The sequence below is a fragment of the Rhincodon typus genome, chromosome 28 (assembly GCF_021869965.1).
Source record: "Rhincodon typus isolate 14 chromosome 28, sRhiTyp1.1, whole genome shotgun sequence".
Lineage (NCBI taxonomy): Eukaryota > Metazoa > Chordata > Chondrichthyes > Orectolobiformes > Rhincodontidae > Rhincodon > Rhincodon typus.
Window position 1 is genome coordinate 29,585,664 of NC_063359.1, and position 17,162 is coordinate 29,602,825.

Here is a 17,162-nt window from a genome sequence, read left to right on the forward strand (position 1 = left end):
GCAGCTGTACAAGTCATTGGTTAGGCCACTATTGGAATACTGCGTGCCTTCCAGGGTCTAGGCCCGAAACGTCAGCCTTCCTGCTCCTCTGATGCTGCTTGGCCTGCTGTGTTCATCCAGCTCTACACCTTGTTATCTCAGATTCTCCAGCATCTGCAGTTCCTGCTACCATTGAGTATAGACTTCCAGGATTTAAACACAGTGACAATTAAGGAACAATGGTATGATTCCTAAACAGGGATGCATGACTTGGAGGGGATGTTCCATGTGGTGTGCTCCTGTGTATCTGGTACAGTTGAAATACGTAGATCACAGGGAGCAGTGGAAATGACTGCTCTTGTCCTCATGGTTGATTGAGTCTTTGAATTTGAGTGCCTTAATTTTAAATTTGGGTTCCTTTTGTTGCATGATTTTAAAATTCCCTTTGAGTTTCTTTAATGTCTACCATGATATGTGTCAGAGGTCTGATAGGTGGTAGGTGGTGACCTCTTCCCCACATGCCCTGGGTACTTTGTTCAATGTGCTCTTCCCAGACCCAACTTGAATGTGATGCCCACTCTTCAAATACTTTCCCAGTGCCTTAGATCAAAAAACATGAGGGACGGATATGGAGATAAATACTCATCCTAAGGCACTGTGGTGCAATGCAATGACAGCAAGTTGTATCTACTGTCAGTAATGAAGCTTTTATAATAAGTGCAGGAAGACTTTACTGAGGTATTTTAATTTATTCTGTTTAGTTATTACAGTGTCTTGAAAAGGACATTCAGAGTGAGGAGATAAAGTTGGAAGAGTCTGCGTCTAAAGTAAAGGTCCACCTCCAAGGTTTGGAGGCTGAACTATCAGACAAGAGAGAGAAATTTGAACAGGCTGTTGCAAAAGTAAACTTAATGGAGGAACGATCAAGAAAACTGCAACATAACGAGGAACATTGTACTTTTCTGGAGAACCAGATTGCTACTCTAAGTAAGTCTTGAATGTTGATTCTGACATGGCTTAGGCACCCAAGTGGCTTTGTAAGTTCAAATAATGAGTAGTTGAGCCATGCAGAGATCCCAGATGAAGTCACCAATCTATTTTGATGTGGCTAATCTCAGACAGAGTAACTTTTAGCGTACTACAATTGGCCTCCATCCCACCATGGATATAAAGGAAAATACCAGATTCTTGGCTCTTGTTGACGTTATGCCTTGCCCTGTCATAGACGATGGGCAGCCATGAATGCTGGTTGATATCAAAACCAAAACTACCCTGTAAAATATCTCTCAATTAATAGAAGTAGTATGTGACTACTGGCATATTAATGGAGACTGCTTGTTTCTGTGAAGCCTGCCACAGGAGGTGTCCTGATTTCAACACCATCAAGACATGTACACGGAGCACAGAGCAATTTTCTGTCAGTGATTGTGTTGCTTGCTGGTATGCTTGCTTACCTCAACGGCAAGTCAGAATCTCAGTTAAGATTAATATTTAAGCAGTTACTTCCTAAGCCAGGATAAAATACACTCTGTATTGTGTTTCCAAGCTACCTTGAGCCTTTTTCTTATTTATAAAATATTTGATTTACATCACATATTCTGTTGTGTCGCAGAGCATCAGCTTTCCAACCAAGAACAAAAGCAGCAAGAAATGTTAAGTGAACTTGCATTTTGTCATAAAGAAGTTGAGTTCTCAAAAAAAAATCTAACTCGTCTTCAGGAGCTAATTTTTTCAGAGAGGAAAAAAGCAGAGAAGCATATTGCAGCCATCAAAGAAGAGTCTAAAGCTCAGCGAACTCAACTGGAGAAAGTCCTCAACGTAAGTGGCTGTGACCACCATGCCATTTTGAAGCAGTAGCCAGTCCCTATTGTAGTTTAACAGAATTTTAATGTTGACAAACTTAACTGAACTACTGAATGTATAACAACCCATTTATCACTGTCACTATTGCTTCAGATGATAACTATTAAGATAAATTACAAATGTTGTGAAAGAATAACATTTAAAAATGTATTAATTGATTAAACGATAAATTTATAATAGCCAGATACCCTGTATGGACTAACAAACCCACTGGGGTTACTTCTGATTTTGGACAGGAACAAAAACATGAAAACAACAGACTCCAAAATGAATTATCTTCAAGAGATCAGACTGCGCATGATAACCATGAACGTACCAAACGTGTCATGACTGAGTTAAACGAGATGAGACAGGAATATTTTGAACTCAAGCAACAGGTACATGACAAGAAAAGCATTGTTTTTCACAATTAGCTGAAGCAAAATAAATTTGTTCTATGCAGGAATTGTTGGTTTCAGTTTTTATTGGTGGGATTCAAAACCCATCTCATGACATTAACCTTTTGGAATGCTAGTCTATTGACATTAGCATCACACCACCATCTTTCTTTATAACAAAAGAATAAAGAACAATGCAATAATATCTGTGGTTAAAATATTTTTGATGTAGTATCATTAATGCCACTAAAAATGACCAGCAAAAATTTATTGTCAGAACTTACTTTTTCAATTCTTTTACCAGAACTACTTATGTTTGCCTTTTGTACTGCTTCTTAAAGAAAGCATTCCTGAGAGAGAATCAAGCATATTAGGAAGACCAAGTGTGATTCCCTACAGTAAATTTCTGATCTTGGGAAGATGCAAATGAGATTAGATCCTGGCCCATGGGGAGTTGAGGAAAATATCAGATCGTATGGCACAGGATGAAAAAGCAGCAGGGTTTTGGTAATGTTACTCTTCATTAAGAAAGACAAGTGGCATATGAATACAAAGTAAAAAAGGAGAAAAAATTACTAATAATTTATAATGGAAAACAAATATGAACTGGTTTCTGGGTATTCACACTTCAACTGCTTCTTTTTAATATTTTAATGATCTTTTAGCTGAGAAGTCAGGAACAATTGGAACATCAACAGAAGGAGATAAAGGAAGCCATAAGGACCCTTCGGTCAGATGTGAAAGCAGAAATTAGCAGTAGTTTGAAAGATCTGGATCAGTCGTGCATGGAACCGAAGAATGACCCAGATAAAATTTGGGAAGAGGAGATGACTCTTCACATTGAAACAGGAAGCTTAAAGGATAATGTTCCCTTTGCCAGAGAAACTTTCGATGAAAGATTAAGCCTGACTAGATTTAATTTTAAGGTGAAATTCCTTTGCAGTTGATTTTTAATATTTGTGATAAGTTATTGTTTCATATTCCTGAATTCACACTGTGGAGGAATCACCTCATGTTGTAAAAGTATATGAAACATATAAATACTTATTATTCATATATTATAAACCTTCTCCATCCACACCTAGTCAACTTTTTTTCCCATTATAACCACTTACATCCATATTTATAATAGAAACAAATTATAAACTTGTCACATGAAACATTTTCGGTCCCCAAATTAAGATCCATCATCACCACCAAAGGGGAAGTTGGGGGGAATCAAGGTAAAGTTGTAGATATGATGTGATTTTTGAGTATTTTTGGTTTGAAGAATGTGTCACCATATGCACTGTTCATCAAAAGGAGCAGGGGAAGTGACTTTCCTAATCCAATGAAGTTTCTTTGAGAGTTCTTTAAGAGTTCCTGTGTTTTTTTTTCCAAAAGACTTTGGGGTGAAAAAAGCTGGCAATTTATCTGTCAATGTTTTTATTTCAAGCAAGACTAGCATAACTAAAATTTATGAACAAGAGCATATGTCATGGTTACTTTGTTAGAATTTTTTTGTAAGTTACAGAAAATAGATTGCTGAAAATTCAGTTATAAAACGGTGTCTAAATTGAATTTCGGGTTTACAGGATTCTTTTAAACTTCGAACCTTTGGGTGTTTTATGAAAAAAAAATTGTTATATATAGAAATTTATTTGTTAAAAACAGCCAGCAAACTCACTAATATTGCACTAGTTTTTCTGTAATTCTGTCTGTATTCCTAGCGCAAGCCTGAGCATACATCAGGAAATTATCTACTTATTGCAAAGAAATGTCTATGTCTATTTGACAGTGGATAAAATATGGCAGTGGAGTTGAGAGAGTGCCTGTGGGAACATTGGAGGCTGTGCAGAGTGTATGCTATCAAAGAATATTGATTTTTTTTGTAATGTAGAATAGTGGGTACAGATTCAAACATTCTTATAACACAACACATTATCAAGCTACTGGAAAAATGCAGTTATTAGTGAGGCTTCTGTATAAGAGTGGGAAGGATGAAGAAAAAGCATCAATTACTCATGTTAAAAGCCATTAGACAATTGCAGATCAAAGTTGGGGGAGAGCTAGAACCTAATCTTTCTGCATTCTCAAGTAGGATATAAAGCATGAAATATTTATTAAAAGGATATTATTGTTCCTCTGCCATCCAGGATGAACAGTGGCGAGGGGATGTGCTAAGAGAGAATCTACGACAACAGGAAGATCACCTCAAGGTTGAAAAAATTGCTAACTCTGAAAATAATAATTATACAAAAGTGACAATCCTGCTTATATTTGTACACAAATTCAGATTAATAGTTGGATTCATTGCCATTTCCACTTTCACGACAATTAAATACAATTCATCAGAAATAGTTAACATTTTACATAGGAATTGGTTGCAATGATACAGAAGACATCACAATGAATCCGTAAGAATTGCTGTAAAATTTATTGAAAACAGAATTATCTCAGTTCACATCTTCATATAGAGTCATATAGGATGGAAACAGACCCTTCAGTCCAACCAGTCCATGCTGAACATAAACCCAAACTAAACTAGTCCCATCTGTCTGTCCTGGCCCATAACCCTCCAAACCGTTCCTATTCATGTACTTATCCAAGTGTCTTCTAAAAGATGTAACTGTGTCCACAACTTCTTCAAGAAGTTCATTCCACATACAAACCACCGTCTGTATACAAAAAAAAATTGCCCCCATGTCTTTTTTTTAAATCTCTCTCCTCTGACCTTAAACATGTGCCCCATAATCTTGAAAGCCCCCATTCTATACCCCTCATGATTTTATAAACCTCTATAAGGTTACTTCTCAACCTTCTATGCTCCAGTGAAAGAAGTCCCAGCCTATCCAGCCTTTCTTTATAACTCAAACCTTTCATACCCACCAACATCCTGGTACATCTCTTCTAAACTCTCTCCAGCTTAATAATATCCTTCCTATAACTGGGCGACCAGAATTGGATGCAGTACTCCTGTACAACCTCAGAATGACTTCCCAATTCGTTTACTTAAAGTATCTAGGACAAGTTCTCTGAATTTTTTGTACAGCTTCTAAACACACATCATTCCCATTTGACATAAATTCAATAGGCCTTTAAATGGTAGATCTATATTTGACACTGTTCTGTTCCTATTCTATTTCATATTTTAAATAGGTCTTCTCTCAATAATTCAAATAAGTCACAACAATAGCATAAGGATTTGAGAAAGTGCAAATAACTAAGCAAGCAGAGAACTAGGGTATCTATCAAAACCCTAGACTCAGTAATTGTAATGAAATATGGCATTATTTCAGAGCTTGGAACTAAACAAATTTATGTGACTCTTCAAAATGACAACATACTGAAGCCAAGATTCAAACTGCAGTTTACTTAATCCATACACTGACTGTTAGAAATTCTAAACATGATGCTTCTAGGGGTCGGGTAACTCTGAATTAATAGTATCAAAATCTTGCCCACATGAAACATTTTATTATGTGTCATGTTTATTTACCAAATGCAAGAGTAACTGTTATATTTGGAGTTATAAACTTTTAAGAGGGAGTAATAAAAGGTTGACCATCTGAGGTTCACATTCATGATTTCCACACACAATAGGTTGCCAATCCTCCCCATGTATAATCATAGGAATGTTCCAAAAAGGTACTTCTTTTTGGGAATGGATGATATTCTAAACATTGAGTTACTTTAAGCTGCAAATGCCTTTCTTAGAAGTTCAAACAACACTTAAGGACCTTGAAGTAACATTATCCAGAATATATATTTTCCAAGAAAGCTTAAAGATAAGAAATTTCAAATGCATAGTGAATAATAAAAATTGTAATTTAACTGAAGAATCCAAATGCCATCAATAATCTTGTGATCATTTACTTTTTAACGAGTTGAAGATTTTCTCTTGTTTAGGCACAGATTCGTCAATGCATGTCAAAGCAAGCTGAAACACTATGTAAACGAAAGCAACAGACGGAGGGCAATCTGACCAGCCTTAAAAGACGTGTGGATGCTCTGGATGAACTTGTTACTTCCACCAATGTAGACTCATTTCACCAGTACAAGTCTTCATCAAACAATGGGCAGAGCAAGGTGGGTTGCAATTTAAGAAGGGCATACTAGATACAATTGGCTGTAACTGAAACTTTCTTTAGTTTTATCCTTTTAAAGAAAGCTGTGGTGGGAGAATGAAACCCTGAATTTATCTTTCAATTCATCTAAATAGCATCCAGCTGTAACGATTATATCAAGATTCTGTCATGCATTGTGTCTGTAGAATTCTTCATTGTATTGATAAAGGACTTTTTCATTTTTCGAATGCAAATTATGCTGTTTGGTCTAAATTTTCATTTCTGTTCAGAAACTGAATACTATCCAGTTTCTTACTTTTATGAAGGTATTTTTAAAGTCAGAAGTATAACACCCTTCTTGTTTGGAAAGTAAACTTAATTTTCAGCTGCTTCCAACACGTTAGCTATATCAGGCAAATATGTGAACAGAGCCAATCAGAAATTTAATTTTTTTTTACCTGTGGTACCTTAATTAAATGTTCTACATGGACAAAGTTTTGAAATTGTACGTTCAAACTTATCTGACCTTGGAAGTGCAATGCTTACAATTCCAACCAGTGATTTCCAGATTGGGAGTTCAGTTTGGAATCTTGTCTCCAGGATTTAGTGTACTGCCAATTGTGAGCCAAGCAAATTCAGCTTAGATACCAGTGTTTGGCTCTGAACAAATCAGTTTTTCTTTACAGTGAGCAGGTCTAGTATTTTTTATAGATATCCTGATGCTCTGCTTGATTGTTATTTGCTCTTTCGCAAGTCATGGTCCTAGTATTGCAGCTTGTTTTACTTGCTGAGAGGACAGTGTGCAGTATAATTTGATATCAGACGTGAAATGGAATAGAAGCAGAAATGGTGTTAAGTGACAACTACTTTGGTATTGGAATGCAAGGAAATTATTTAATTTGAGTTAATTCTCATTTTCCTCCTTGGATCTGCTAGAATTTTATGTTTAGAAATATCCTGTTTTCTTTTTGAGGAAATAATTTGTGCCCTTTGGTTTATTTTACTTAATAACTGTTAAGTGTGTTGAACTTTGAAGCTATTAACTACCTTTTGTCTGCTCTCTCTAGTCTCTTATGAACATGTATGCAATTTTCGGAAACATATTCTGGGGTTTGGGTGATACTTGAATGGACATATTTAGTGCCCATCCCTAGTTATTCTAATTGGTTGGACTTGAAAGGGTGCAGTTCTTGTGTTGCTTTTAGGGCATCCCAAGATTTCAACATATAATCAATGAAGTAATAGCTAAATAATCCACAGTCAGGATGATATACTGAGGAACTTGGACTTGATGCTTCTCAACAGAAGGGCTCACAGTAGAGGATGATGTTACTTAAATGACTAAGTTGCTGCACTACATTATGAGGATCATGCTAATTCCAGCCACATTCAATGATGGATCGAGTAAAAGGGGCATTGATTAATAAACCTGCTCTTTCCTGGGTGTTGTGTTTGTGTCATGTCTACACCCACTTAGGAGATTGGTGAGAATTGCTCAAGGCAGGTATTGGCTGCCTAATTAGCAGGGGGGTTATGAATGAAACTGGAATCATCAGCTAACCGACTCATTTAGAATGCAGGGAAAAAGAAATTGAGGAAGCAATTGAAGATAGTTGGCCCAAAAATTCTTCACAGAGGAGTTAATGGAGGGATATGATAACTGGCCACCCACCCACAGACACAGTGATATTCCTCTACATTCGGTATTACTCAGTCACTGGAGAGTTTTCTCTTTTTTTTTTAAAACTACGTCTTGGACAAGGGCATTTCTGGCTGGACCAGCATTTATTGTCTGTACCTAGTTGCCCTTGAGAAGGTGATGGTGAGCTGCTTTCTTGAACTGCTGTAGTTAGACCCATAATGCTGTTAGAGGGGTCTTCCAGGATTTTGACCCACCAATAGTGAAGGAATGGTGATATATTTCCAATTCAGAATGGTGAGAGACTTCGAGAGGAATTTGCAGATGTTCATGTTCTCGTGTATCTGCTGCCCTTGTCATTCTAGGTAGAAGTGTGTTTGGAAGGTGTTGTCTAAGGATATTTGGCGAATTTCTGCAGTGCATCTTGTATATAATACACATTGCTGCTGCTGAGTGTCAGTGGTGGAGGGAGTAAATGTTTGCGGATGTTTGAGTGACTTTAGTCTTATTAAGCAGTTACTTTTATCTTTGTTCTTCCATCAGTGTTGAGATGAAGACTTTCTAAGTTAAGGTGCAAATTTATGTGAAATCTAGCTTGGCATGCGGGAGTATTGTAGTCGTTTTACTGATTTAGTAATCCAGAGGTGTTGAATAGTGTTCAAGAGACAGGATTTCAAATGCCAAAGTGGCAACTGGATAATTTAAATTCAGTTGCTAATATAACATAACCCTGGAGTGATGAGCTTTATTAATGATGGTGGCAAATGCAACTAGCAGATTGTCTTAAAAACCGGTCTGCTTCATTAATGTTCATTAGAGAGGGGAATCTTCTGTCCTTACCTGATCTGGCCATTGATACTTCAGACCGGCAGCAACGTGGTTGACTCTTAACTGCCCTTTGAAATGGCCTGTCATCCTGTGAAATCCTCATCACATGGGCTGCAATGGCTTAAGACACCTTCTCAAGGGCACTTGGGGGCCATCAATAAATGTTGACCTTCCCACTGACACTAAAATCCTGTGCATTTTTTAAATGTCATTGCATACCCATCTTTGTGTTTACTTGTTGAACCATTCTGTTCCTGTCTGTTATTCTGATACTTATTCCAATATTGTTGGCTTTGTCTTCAGCTGCCGGGGGTCTCTAGGCTCTGGAATCATCTCCCTAAACCTCTCCATATTTCTGCCTGTCTTTCTGTCTTGTGTTAAGAACTATTTCTTTGACCATGATTTTGGCCATGTCGCGTATTATATCCTGTGTGGGTCACTATTAAATTTTATGTGATAACTCTTCTGTGAAGCAGCTCGAACAGTTTACTCCACTAAAGGTGCTACGTAAATGCAAATTGTTGCTTTTTATTGTTTCAGTCTCTTCTTCATGGAATAGTTCAATCGTCTTCCAGAAACTCAGCAGAAAGATCTCTTCAACCAAAAAGCACCCATCTGCATGTTGCAGAAGTAAATGTTTCTGAAAATGATGCAGGTAAAGAATAACTTGAGTAATAGTTATTTTTAACATCAGTTTTCCACTTTGCCCTTGATTCAATACCTGTTTTCAGTGAGGTAAACTGTACAGAAATTAATGCACAGGTATTATAACACTTGGGCCACTCAGTTAAACTTAACTGCTTACAATTATGTTGCACATTTAAGACAACATATCGTTCAACAAGATTGATACCAATTTTTAAAAATGACACAAAGCCAGAGAAAAAAGCACCAGGACAGGTGATTGAAAACTTTAGTCAAAGAAGATTTTTGGAAATATCTTGATTGAAGACTTAAAAGGAAGGTGATTAAGCTCAAGGCAGCTGAAAACATGGTTGTCGGTGGAGTGATTAAAATCTGGATTGCTTAGGTGATTTATAATTGGTGTAGTGTAGAGATCTTGGATATGTAGGGCCGAGAGAGATTACAGAGATAGAGAGACACAAGATCATGGAAGTATTTTAAAGCAAGGATCAGGATTTTAAAGTTGAGATATTGTCAGACCAAGAGGCAGTATAGGTTAGCAGGCATGGGAATGATGGGTGAATGAAACTTAAAAAGAAAGTTTTGGATGAGCACAGGTTTTCGGTAAGGTGCAAGATAAGAGGTTAGCCAGGAGAGTGTTGAAATGGTCAAGGCTAGAGGTAGTAATCGTATGGATGAGTGTTTTAGCAGAAAATGAGCTGAAGGAGGGTCACTGTATAGTGATGTGACTGAGAGTGAAGTAGGCCTATATGATCAAACATTCAGAACAAGTGAGAAATACTTGGTCAGGTAGTGTCTGTTGCAAAAAAAGAGTTAATGTTTCTTGTAACTGGACTTTCCTCTCCCTCCTCCTCTCTCTCTCTCTCTCTTTCTCTCCTTCCTCTAACACTCTCTCTCTCTCTTTCTCTCCTTCCATCTCTCTCTCTCTCTCCTTCCATCTCTCTCTCTTTCTTTCTCCCTCTTTCTCCATCTCTCATGACACCTTTCTGAATCTGATATGAGCCCACTTAAAGAAATTGAAGAAATCTCCCAGAACTAGAGATCCAAGTGGCCAGGGAGAATAAGATGATGATGGAAATTAATATTAGTAACAATATTGTGCTGGATAGGTTAATGGAGCTGAAAGTTGATAAATCCCTAAGACCTGGTGGCCTATCTCCTGGAGAATTGAAGGGGCAAGCTATAGAGATAGTCAATGCATTGTTGACAATTTTCCAAAATTCTATAGATTCTAGAATGGCTGCCTTACACTCTGCAGAAATAAATGCCACCTCTCTATTTAAGAAAGGAGCAAGACAGAAAATAGGGAACTACAAACCTGTTATTCTTACATCAGTAGAAGGGAAAATACTAGAATTTATTATAAAGGATGTGACAAATAGGCAGTGGATAATAATCTGATTGTGCATTGTCAGCATTTGCAAATGGGAAATTGCGTTTGATGAGCTTTGAGTACAGAAGTATTGAAAGTCTTGCTTCAGTTGTATAGGAATTTGGTTAGACTGCCGTTGGAGTACTGTGTGCAGTTTTGATCTCCTTTTCTCTGGAAAGATATTGTTGCCGTAGAGGAATGTAGCAAAGGTTCACCAGACTTATTTCAGGAATGGCAGGACAGTCCTATGAAGAAAGGTTGGGCACACTGGGCTTGTATAAGCCACAGTTTCGAACAATGAGATATGATCTCATTGAAACTCACAAAGTACTTAAGAGATAGACAGGTTAAAAGCAAGTAAGATGTTTCAACTGGTTGGGGAGTCAAGAACAAAGAGGCACAATTTTAAAAATAAGGGAGTTGCCACTTAGATAAGGACATTTTTTTTTTCTCTGATGGTTGAGAATTCTTTACATCAGAGTGCAGTGGAATGTGTATATTTAAGGTAGATATTGATAAACTTCTGATTACCTATGGTGTTTAGAAGGATGGTGTGAATAAAAGGCATTCACATGCTCAATCAATCGTGGTTCGTATTGAATGCAAGGACCAGCTGAACAGGCTGAATGACTCTTGTTCCTGTGTTCCAAAAGCTTTCATGGGAGCCCAATCCTGCACAATGTTTTCAACCTGAGTTCCAAATAAAGTTTTAATATAGGTTCACAGTTTTATCTTGAGTTTTATTTTTTATATACAACACAAAATCTAGAATTCTACTGGCATATTTTGAGCTATTATCAGTCTAAGATGTTCCCTTTATTGCCCATTAAACCTATTCACCTTACTCCATGCTTGCTTTTCTAGAAAACACAATCTGTTTCCATTCAGAATATAACTATTACAATAAATTTTTAATCAAATTGTTTCCAGTTACAGTTCCATACAATGTTGAACTCATGATTGAAGAACAGATGATATTGAAAGTTGTAACAAAGTGTATAGCCTCGAGTGTAAATAGGACAAAATAAGTTGGTGGAATTTTCCTCACATGAAACAGAATATTTCACCTAGTATATTATCCATGAAATTTTCACCCAGATTATATGTTCCCAGCATCTAATTTGTAATCTTAAAGATGGTTAGAACACAATTATGTTTCCCTTTGAAAGGTGCAATTGATGGATGTGACAGGCAATTTGGGTATGACATGAGTTAATCTGTAAATCCCCATGAATTTCCAGCTGATCTTAAAATGAGGTGGTGTTTTAGTTAACTTCATAAGCATATAATCATATAAATCATTTAAGATTTCTTTTAAATTTATTTGAGATAAAATTACAAGAAAATAGCTTAAAAGAAAAGTTAGTTAAACCACATAAACACGCTCAGATGCTGATGCAGCAGAGTTTCTGTGAAAATGCAACCTGGATGAACCAGTACTAACCCTGAGGTCTTCAATGGAAATAGAATGTGAGAATGACCTCACCAAGAAAGCCAAAGCAATGGGGTTTAGTCAAGGGTGGGAACGAAGCACAGGTTTTGGAGAGGAGATAGGATGGTACCTGGGAAGATAGGGAGTGATGAGACCGGAGGTATTAGGTACCTTGTCACTTCTGGAATGTGTGAAAAGCAGGGTATTTGTCTAAAACAAACCATTTTAGAATTCGAGTAAGGTAATATCTAAGTGACTTTACTATGTGGAAATATCTGATGAATCCTCGTTGAGTTAGAGTGCTGCTACCTCAGAATCTTTGCTGGGTGGACTCTCCTAATGTTTACTTCATAAACGATCATTGACCTGTTCCTCAAGGCTCCTGATATTTTTTTCATAAAATACTCCACCACAACAATAGGTAATATTTTACTGCTGCTTGCCTTTTACATTTGCCACAATTTACCTTGGCAGCTGAGGTAACCAGATATGGCAAAATCTACAGATAAAATTAGTCCCAATATATGTAGGCGTGGTTTTAGTATACCAGTAAGAAAGCTCTCATCGATGTCCCCCATCAAGCTGCTTTTTTTTCCCCTTTTGTGACTTTCATGTGCTGCCATCATTTAAAGTCAGAATCCATACAGCAAAGCAGAAAGTAATTTGGTCCATCAAGTCCATGCTAGCTTTCTGTCGAACATTCCTATCAGTTCCATTTCTCAGTCTATCCCCAAAGCTCTGCAAATTTATTTCCATCAAGTATCCTTCAAATTTCCTTTAGAAACTATTATTGCCATATCTTCTACTACCCTCGAAGGCAGGATTTTTGAAAAAGGGATGCCAATGGCAGAAGTATTTGCCTTCTAGTAGTTATCCATGAGAGTCTCTGGTAATGAAAGTAGGGGATAGTATTATCGGATTCTGAAGCACACAAGACATGAATGAAGAACAACTTGGAGGCACGATGGACAAATTGAAATAACTCAAAGTTTCAGATCCATGTTTGCACCACTGCATCAAGAGAACAGAAAGTAACCTCCTGCCTGTATGGAATAGATGTGTTGGCATTTCAGGTTAGATGGAATTAGGTTCACACTTTGGCTGGTGACCTGTCATTGGAACACAATGATGGTCAACTTTTTGTACTTTTGCCATTGGCATGCATTTTTCTAAAATACTTCCATAATTTTTTCATGACCTCACAACAGCAATCTCTGCCTCAGTGTAATTTCTTCTTAATTGGAATAAGCAACTATAAAAGATAATTCACATTAAGAGGCTTGACATGATGTGCCAAATATATTATGGGCTTTTTTTAGAAATGTGAAATATAGTGATTGAGAGGCTTTTATTGAATTTGTTAAATGCTTGAAGTAAGATAGCAGGGCAATTTTGGCTCAGAAAAAGAAATTACAGGATTTCATTGGTCTCTGTTAGAAGACTATGACCTTGAGCACAGTGCATTTGAAGGTACGTTCCAACATTGATATTACCAAACAACTGAGCACTCAAAGACTTTGGAACTTTTATGGTTGACATAATTTTGTTTAATTTAACTTTATTAAAAATGATTTCTGTGCATTTTATATATCTAGCAGACGTACAGAATGTTCAATGTTAGAATGAAGTTAACACAATCTTATTCTATTATGGTGCAAAAATACAATTTAGCTGTTTGAGTTAGCCATGCTTCATGCAACATTGTCAACATACAGAATTGTTATCTAGAATAGGTCACAAGTTCAGTGCCTGACAACTCACATGAATTTCTGTAAATGTAATAGAAATTACGTTAACCAAACATCATTTTAAAAAGTAACCAATTAACTTTTTTGCTGGTTTTGGGAATTTGCAGTGTTGCATGGTGCCATGTCTACCAATTTAATGGCCACTGCAATTACGTAATTCCATTCCTTGACTCCTTTGAGATGTTTCCTGAGGTGTAATAATGCATTATATTTAAGAGACTTTTTTCACTTTTACAGAAGAAAACTAGTAATTTTATGACCTCCTTGATTTATAACAAAGTGGTTTCAAATTATGCGGATGATGCATTGATCAAAAGTACACTCAAGAAACCTGACCTACCTCCGTCATATTTGGACATCAGTCTCATCACGAGTCTTCCCACAACTGTTCTGCAAGGCATGTGTATATTTACACGTACTGTTCTTATGATTATCAAGGTTGTCAATGCATTAAATTAGAATGTATTACATGCTGAACAGTTCAATTTGTGTACAGATCTCAGCTATGTTGAGAGCACTGATCATTCTAATGTTTTATCAATATTTTTGTAATTAAGATTTCTGTGTTGTAACTACACAATAGTTTTTATTTTTATTTACATAATTATGGTATATGTAAAGTGGTTGCAGATTTTACATTTTGTATGGTTTTGCAGTAATAAAATTTGTCTGAACTACTGATTGTTTCGACCATATTTCTGAAGACATTAACTCATCTGCTGTGGCAGTTGTTCAAATGGTCTGAAACCTTAAGCATGTTTGTGATGCTTGCAACGCTCCTGTGAAACACCTTAAAATATTCCACTGTGTTTAAAGCGCTGTAATAACTGCAAGTTGTCAGTTAAACAAATTTGTTCCCATTGCTTAGCTATTGTCAGAAGGGATGATGTCTAAATATTCTGATTCTGTGGTCGATGAGGATAATTGCTTAGGGAAATAGATTGACAGCTGCATGTAAATCTATTGCTTCAGCCCTTGGGGAGATGTCTGGTTATCAAGATAAAATTACTTCAAAGTCCCAGACGTATTTAAAACACGGAGTATGACATCAGAAATGTGACAGATGTGTTGGACATGAGACTTTGTAACTACTGTTTATTGAGAACCAAATATTGTAATTACATTATACCATTGACACCATGTTACATGGTATGCAAGGGCCATTCACAGTATGGATACAAATTTGACTGAATGACAGGAAAGAGTGAGTAGTAAAATAATTGTTTATCTGACTGGAGGAAGGTTTATGGTGGGATTCCTCAAGGGATGGTATCTGCTTTTTTTAATCTATGTCAATCACCTGGGCTAAGTGTCAATTTTGGGGAGTTTCATGGAGGATTTTTCTCTATGAACTTGACAGAGTTATTTCACACAATTCTTTGTTGTTCATCTTAAAATATATATAGATTTGAGCCATTGGCACCACATTTAAAGCCCAGTTGTGAACCAGGTCAGATGCTGCCAGGAAAGATTAACTCTTCACAGTATAAGCAGGGGGAGAGAAACGAGGAAGAAAAGCTTCTGAGGGCACAGGGGTAGCATGGGTGACGGTCATTGAATAGAATGTCTCAGTCGCAAATGTATCGCCTCTTTACAAAATCGCCTGCCTGATCAATTGTCATAACAACAGAAGCTGCAAGAAAAAAGCTGCAAAGGTGTCCTGTCCTTCGTGCCATGCTATACCATGTTAGAATCCTGTCTAACGGAGTGCTACTGTTTCCCTAATGCCTTGTCCTTGTTTAATTTAGGAGCATTGCATTATGGAAAGCTGTCAAATAATTGATAATGTTAACTTTTATTGAACAACAGGAAATGTGAAGAAATAACAAACAGAAAAGTTTTGTTTGCTTCTGGGAATAAACCAAGGTTACTTGCCTTTCAAATAAAAGCAGATTTAAGTCAATGATTAATTAGTGACCTGGTTGAGGTCCATATCTATCAGAAGTAGCTGTGTGGCTTATTGATCCTGATGCTAGACCTCTCATGCTGAAGGTGATGTTCCTCTGCTCAATGTACTCACCTTCTTTAATGGCAGACTGCTGCCATTCTCCCAACTCTTCAGCATCACATTGCCTCCAGTTGTGCAGGCTAGGATTATGCAGCACACTCTCTGAACTGCACTGGAAGGTGCCTCCAGAGCAATCTAAAATTGGAACCTCACCTTCAGCAGGCCGATTATCTGCTCCACCATAGCCCTGGTAAAAGTATGGAAAATATTGTGTCTATGTGCAGCCTCAGCCAGGACGTTGTAGGACGTCTCCGAGCAGTTGCACCAAACTCTTAAGCAGGAGGGTGAGCAGCCAGAGGTCGTGGTGCACATTGGTGCCAACGACATAGGTAGAAAGCGGGGGGGATGAGGTCCTGCAGAGTGAGAACAGAGTTAGGAAAGAGGCTGAAAAGCAGCACCTCACGGGTAGTAATCGCTGGGTTACTGCCAGTGCCATGTGCTGGTGAGACAAGAAATAGAAAGAACATGAATACGTGGTTAAGGAGCTGGTGCAGGGGGCAAGTTTTCAGGTTGTTGGATTATTGGGACCTCTTCTGGGGCAGGGATGACCTGTACAACAGGGACGGGTTGCATCTAAAGTGGAGGAGAACCAGTATCCTTACAGGGAGGTTCATCAGTGCTTCTCAGGAGGGTTTAAACTAGAGTGGCAGAGGGCTGGGAATCAGAGCAGCAAGTCAGCAAGTAGAGGGTTTGAGGGGCGGTAGATATTAGGACTCGTAAATCAGAAAGAAAGGACTGGTAGAGACAGGTAAGTGAACATGATGATATTAATGGACTCAAATGTGTTTGTTTCAATGCAAGGAGTATTGTACGTAAGGGAGAATAGCTTAGAGCCTGGACCAGTACAATGGGCAATGACGTTGTGGCCATTACAGAGACTTGGTTGAGAGAAGGACAGGATTGGCTGTTCAAAGTTCCAGGGTTTCGTTGGTTTAGACAAGATAGAGAAGAAGCTAAAAGAGATGGAGGAGTTGCATTACTAATCAGGGAGAATGTTACATCTGCAGTCAGAGAACAGACTGGAGGGCTCATCCCCTGAGGCAATATGGATAGAGCTCAAAAATAAGATGGGTGTAATCACTCTGATAGGATTACCCTACCGCTAACCCCCCCTCCCCCAGCTACGCAAACAGCCACCAGGGAACGAATATGTAGGCAGATTATAGAAAGATACAATAAAAAGAGTTGTCATAGTGGATGACTTTAACTTCCCCAATATTGACTG

General features: G+C 37.6%; 1 protein-coding gene across 6 annotated transcripts in view; it reads left to right on the forward strand.

Annotated features, from left to right (window-relative positions):
- cntrl (centriolin) overlaps positions 1–14,610 on the forward strand; it is a 114,152-nt gene extending 99,542 nt beyond the window's left edge. For 2 of the 6 annotated variants that reach the window (XM_048613717.1, XM_048613718.1), the window contains 8 exons: positions 741–966; positions 1,592–1,797; positions 2,079–2,219; positions 2,885–3,145; positions 4,355–4,417; positions 6,108–6,287; positions 9,273–9,387; positions 14,167–14,600. In XM_048613717.1, coding sequence (XP_048469674.1) covers positions 741–966; positions 1,592–1,797; positions 2,079–2,219; positions 2,885–3,145; positions 4,355–4,417; positions 6,108–6,287; positions 9,273–9,387; positions 14,167–14,177 — 1,203 coding nt within the window. In that variant the 3' untranslated portion in view covers positions 14,178–14,600. Of the gene's footprint in view, positions 1–740; positions 967–1,591; positions 1,798–2,078; positions 2,220–2,523; positions 2,727–2,884; positions 3,146–4,354; positions 4,418–6,107; positions 6,288–9,272; positions 9,388–14,166 lie in introns of those variants that run through there. The other 4 variants (XM_048613716.1, XR_007265065.1, XM_048613719.1 and 1 more) reach the window with 4 other exon arrangements.
- Positions 14,611–17,162: the final 2,552 nt, after the last annotated feature.